Source organism: Myzus persicae, unplaced genomic scaffold, assembly GCF_001856785.1.
Source record: "Myzus persicae strain clone G006 unplaced genomic scaffold, MPER_G0061.0, whole genome shotgun sequence".
Taxonomy (NCBI): Eukaryota; Metazoa; Arthropoda; class Insecta; order Hemiptera; family Aphididae; genus Myzus; species Myzus persicae.
This window is the reverse complement of record NW_019103278.1, coordinates 281,834-287,833: the sequence shown is the minus strand read 5'-3', so window position 1 is coordinate 287,833 and position 6,000 is coordinate 281,834. Positions and strand designations below refer to the sequence as shown.

General features: G+C 38.4%; 2 protein-coding genes across 2 annotated transcripts in view; one reads left to right on the top strand and one right to left on the bottom strand.

Moving 5' to 3' along the window:
* Positions 1–590: 590 nt before the first annotated feature.
* LOC111034155 lies at positions 591–3,600 on the top strand (the record flags this gene model as incomplete). The annotated part of the gene is given in 4 exon segments (XM_022315226.1): positions 591–941; positions 1,017–1,247; positions 1,406–1,497; positions 2,062–3,600. Coding segments are annotated over 4 exon segments (2,151 nt in total), but the record flags the coding sequence as incomplete, so codon positions are not given.
* Positions 3,601–4,388: 788 nt separating this feature from the next.
* LOC111034158 overlaps positions 4,389–6,000 on the bottom strand; it is a 59,025-nt gene continuing 57,413 nt past the window's right edge. The window contains exon 7 of the mRNA XM_022315231.1: positions 4,389–5,185. Within this exon, the coding sequence (XP_022170923.1) occupies positions 5,005–5,185 (181 nt within the window). The 3' untranslated portion in view covers positions 4,389–5,004. The remainder of the gene's footprint in view (positions 5,186–6,000) is intronic.

Sequence of the window (6,000 nt, the reverse complement as noted above, 5' to 3'; positions counted from 1 at the left end):
GACTATAGAGCAATTCATGTTTAGTTTCATTAAATTTAATCTTAGAGTGAATTGAATTTACGTATTATTGTATTACCAATGTATAATAATTAAAGGCGGTTAACGGTTAATAAAATTGTGTTTTAATGTGTTTTTCCGGCGTTTTCATTTTGAAGCGAATTATAGCGCTAATATTACAACTTTCAAAAATAAACATGAATCGCCGAACGTATTTGTTACCTATGTATTTTACACTTTTACGCGTTTGCGTTTTTTTTTTCTTCCCTAAGTTTATCATCATTAAAATACGTACCTAAATTAATTGTAATATTATTTATTGTTCACTTACACTTCGCATATCTTAGTTACATGCGCAACCAATTTGAACATAAACCGCGTTAAACAAGTTACGCACTTGTAAGACAGAGACAACAAAAGAGTGTAGCGCCCTGATAAATGTTTTTTTTTTTTTAAAAGATTTAGAATTTATTTCCATCTATGTAGTTATAGTTAAAAAACCATACGACCAATATTCGATTCATGTACGGTATTTTCTTTTGATGTATATTGATATTGCATAAACTGTATTACATAATATTCGTAATTAATAATTATTAGGTATACAATGCCGATCGACCGAAATTTTGGGTTCGCCTCAACCGGGGCCAGTTACAAACCCGAGCATCGTGGAGCTCCAGAGCACCCACGATAGTCGACCATACCGTAGTAACGATATTGTTGACGATGAGTGCATCATCAACCACAACAGAAACGTAACATCCGTGAAACCGACAAATAACCAGATTCATCTTATGGACGAGTTGGATCTGCTACGGACCGAAAACTTTCAGCTCCGGTTACGCATCTACAACGCCGAGCAGCGGATGGACAGGCTGTCATCAGCCACACATGGGGGGGATCAAAAGAAGCGCAGTGTTGTTATGGATACTGACAGCGACGATATGGATACTGACAGCGACGATATGGATACTGACAGCGAAGATATGGATACTGACAGCGACGATATGGATACCGACAGTGACGCTAGTAGCAGCCATGCCGGGAGCGTTATCAACCAGAAGGCTAAAATGGCCAAAACAGCCGAATCGGCCATAAACTCCATTCACGACTTGATGGCGCTTAACCAGCGATTGCTTGCATTAATGGCGGCTACTGTGTCGGCCACATCGGTGTCTGTCTCTGCCGAAAACAAACGACTTTGGCAGCAACTGCGAAGTCACATCGAAGAATACGCCATACACAGCCCGGTAAGAACACGAACATTATTAAGATCCCCGGTGCTGTAGCTGAGGAGGGCTTAGGGCATATGCACCACACCCCCCAAAAAAAAAAAAAAAATTCCCAGCTACGGTACTGAAGATCCCCCATGTTTATTCGCACTATGAATTTTTATGTTTGTATACAGAATGTAGAGAAAAAAAACCAAGACGACGAAGACGACGAAGATGACGACGACGACGATAAATTTTATGACGCATCTGCCACGGACTTCGACTCGTTAGAAAATGTGACGGGGCAAAACGTTCTACGTTCGCCACCACTACCAACGTCCACACCACTCAAAACCGTGGGTATGGATGACGAAGGTTTTGGATCTGATGTGACCGGCCTGATGAAAATGGATCTGTGGGTCCAAGAACGGAAGTTTGGCAAGCTCGAAAAGAAACGGTGCAAGACGCAGGAGACCAACGCTATAAGCAGCCATACCGGGAGAGTAACAGGCCAGAAGGCGACCACTGAAGCGAACGTGCCCACCATCTATGACTTGTTGAACCTTAACCGGAGATTGCTGGCATTAATGGCGGATACAGTGTCGGCCAAATCGGTGTCCGTCTCCGTCGACAACAAGCGACGGTTAAATCAACTTCAAAGTCACATCGAAGAATACGCAATAAATAGCCAGGTAAAAACACGATTATTATTAAGATTCCACATCATCGTTTATTCGCATTATGGTTTTTGAATTTTATTTTTGTTCACACAGATCAAAGAGACGACAGCCGAGAACAACGACGATGGTGATGATAGCGATGACGAATTCTTTTACGCATCTACTATAAGCACCGGGAAGTTGTGCAAAGCGTGGTTAGTGACTGCAGATCATTCAGTGACGATACCTCCACCGCCACAACCATCCAGACCGCTGGAAAGCCTGGGCATAGATGACGAGGGTATCGGGTCAGAGGTAACCCGTCTGCAGGGACAGTGCAGACCAATCCGTTCAGTGCATCAGCTGATGAAAACGGAACTGTGGGCCAGGAACCGAATGCTTTTTGGCAGAGTCGAGCAGCAACGGATCATGAAGCAGGTGTCCTACGCGGGTGTGCACATAGACTGGAGACCGACTAAGAAGGCAACTCAACCGCAGCAACATCATTTGCAGCAGTTTCACACGAAAACCACTGCTCCGACTGCTTACACGGCGAAAAAAGTAATCATATTGATACGACCGGACGCGAAGGCACCCTGCACCGCAAAAGCACCGGGAGCTGCCTGCACAGAATCACACACCGCAGCTGTGTCGACACCGTTGACGCATCCGTTAGTGTTGCCGGACTACTCGGATGAGGACTTTTTCATTAGTTGTGACGAAGAAGAAGATGACGACGACGACTAAGAAGAAGAATTCGAGGAGACCAATTGTACTTCGTCGTCGGACGAAGATACCGCAGATCGGAACGACTGTGACGAAGAGCCAGTGGTGTCAGTTTCGATCAGCTCGCCGGTTGCGTCGTCAACGAATACGTGGAGGCATTGTCGAACGCATCGGCCAATCAAGAGCGTCAGCGATTCTGCTGCCATCACTATGAAGACGTTTTCATCGACAGTGTCTGAGGCCGCGGAAATTGATTCGAACGAATTGAAGGGTGGTGGCGTAATTACGACGGAGACGATCGCTACATCACCCAGCAGCACCGTAAGGGTCGCCGACGATTTAAATAAATGGCGGCAGTGCATGCTACCTCGCCGTTGTTCCAGTAGTGTGGTGGATGCGGCCAATCGTCCGAGGCCGTCATCCGTGGTTGATGTGCAAGTGCAGTGCGACGACGGAAAAGTAGTGGCCGATCACATAATATCTAGTAGTAATCCTGGTATCGACGGTCAACTGCAGCTGCAACAGTTGCATCGCGACGTTGATAACAGTCGATTGAACGACATGTTACTAAGATTTCAAGAGGGAACGCGACCGAGTGACAGTGTCCCTGGAATTCCACCGTCCTCGGTCCACGAAGAAACAGTCCTGTCAGCCGAAGACGTCGACGTTGTAGGAGGTGATGGAGACCATCAGCGATGCCTGCCGGGCGGTGTGGAACAACAGCTACAACTGCAGCTCACAGGTATCCGAAAACGCATTTTGGGAGACGAACACCGAGTACTTGACTTCAACCTTGAAGACCGCGAGGACCCCTTTAACGACGCCGTCCGTCACATGGATCATGAGGATTTGATAAATGTGGCTCTTCCGCAGGTCGTAGAACGGCTTCACCGGGCGCTTATGTTGTTACAGCATCGGCCAGAAAATGTTGCCGCAAAATGATATTTTTATTTATTTTTGTTTTTTGACATCATTCTTTATTATCATTATGATTTATTGTTTACCTAACGCCTGTAATTCTTGATAGTTAAGTTTCCTATTTCTTTTTGTTTTTTGGCATTATTGACCAATAATTCCTGTAATTCTTTTTGTTTACGTTTGTTTTTTCGTTTTATTGTCATTATTTAACCTATGATACTTGCAATTCTTGCTGTTTATGTTTGTTTTTTTGTATACATTTATGCTGTGACAAAAATATTATGTATTATATTTTTTTGTTATATTTTCGCTAAATACCTAATTATTTTTATTATTCTAAATTATTACGGTGTATACCTATTGTAATATATGTACCGAGACAAATATATTAATACGAAAGAGAATTTTTTACATTGTGTGTGTACGTCATATTATTACTAAATATATTACATTTTATAATTAAATTCTAAATTCTAAATTATATATTAAGAAATGTAAAAAGTTTATGTATCAACAACAATCTAAGTCATAGAACTCTCTGCGGTCGTAGCCTAAGGTGCCTGGACTGCAGCTGGAATTTCATAATTTTTAATTTTAACAAAAAATAATGATTTTAATTGTTTTGTTATAATTTAAAAATATTATTCGTGAATACTTGAAACATTTAAAGTATATTATTTTTTTTTAACACACAATGGCATTTTCAAGTTCAATGTTTTCGGCAAAAACTAATTAAACCCTCTAAGTTTTAAATTATTTAAAGTAAAATAAATAACTTAAATAGCAATATTATCTCAGTATATGAATAATATATACTAAGTAATATATGCTGTTAGATTTGGTTTTTGTATTGAAAGATTTTTTAATAATTTAATGGAAACTTAATACATCCATTACGGTGACCCACTCGCCACCTACCTAGTATACAGCATAGCTGCAGAACGGTATAGCAACTTTCTCACCTTTTTTATAATTGATCAATTGGTTTAAATAATATAACAAATTAATATTTTGAGATATAATACGAAACATACACCCCTCTTCTAAATAAATGTTATTTATTCTGAATCATCATTTAAGATTATTATTTTTTCGTCACAAGCGGTAACTCATTTCTAATTATACAATATGTTTCTTGTCTCAGGATAACCAAATTTTTCAAAATGACGTAATTTATTTTCATTAGTTAAGTTAAGACGAACCATCATATTTCACGGCGTTACAAGGTAGATACTATAACGAAGCGCGGCTTTCGTGTGTTTACAAAACGTATTTTTGTTTTATATTATTTTACAAATGTTATTATTATTTTGCAACGGTATACAAACACTGTTGTTATAGTAATGAGTTAAAAAAAAAACCAAAATGATAAATCATACTTGTGGGACCAACTCGCATACAATATAGTTGTTATAATCTATAACCTGATTTACGATCACTTCCGTACACATAATGTAATGGGTAACGCCGCCGGGAGACGTTTAATTTCACTAGGGAAAACATTGGCGTGTACTTACCTCTTTGACGCTTATGTCGGTTTCCATTATAATCCCTTCGTCAGTGGCATCAGTGGCGTAATAGTGGCTGAATGGTGCACCTGGTAATGGCACCGGTTCCACGTGGCCCGTTTTACCGTGGTACCGCAGCAGGTACGCCGTCCAGCAAACATATCTGTCACATATAACAATAATATTAATATTAATTTCGATTTAATAGCATCGCGATATTTAATAAAATATTATATTATGTGCAACGTATGAGATAATCGAAATCTATAATAATATGTAAATTTAATATCTCTCAATTTATTGCATGCGTATTGTGTGTATACGGTTTTAATAATCCGTGACAGTGCATACGGAATATATTAAAATATCAATAATATTATGATGTCAAATATTGTGTTTGGTACCTGCCGCAAAACAGAATAAATTTCAATCGGTTATATTTAGCTATGTGTGTGCTAATCTGACCCAGAAAAGGCGTTTAAAAATGTTTTTAAATAATTAAGGTTTTCCTCATTGAAATATTTGAAAGGTACCCAATATTTTTAACGAATAGCTTATGAAAAAAAATAAAACGTTTGATACATTAAAATACTTGAATATAATGGATATTTCATTTAAAAAATAAATATTACACATTAAACCTAATATTTTGTAAAAATTTTTATTTCATAAACAGTCATAACAAGCTCTATATTATTATGTTTCTATACATATCATTTAAAATATTGACTAGTGCGATAACTGCTGTATGGTACTTAACATTTTTGAGTAGGTGTTTTAAGTTTTTTTTTTCATCTCAGTATTATAATCAAAGTATGGACTGAGTAGTCACAAAATAAGTGTTAGTAATCATGATAATATTTTAAAATACCTGCTCGTATTTTAGTATCTACTTGTTCTATGGTACTGATCAATTTTATTATTTTAGGTTATAAAATTATTCATACCTAAATCAATTGTATATATTATTTACTAGAT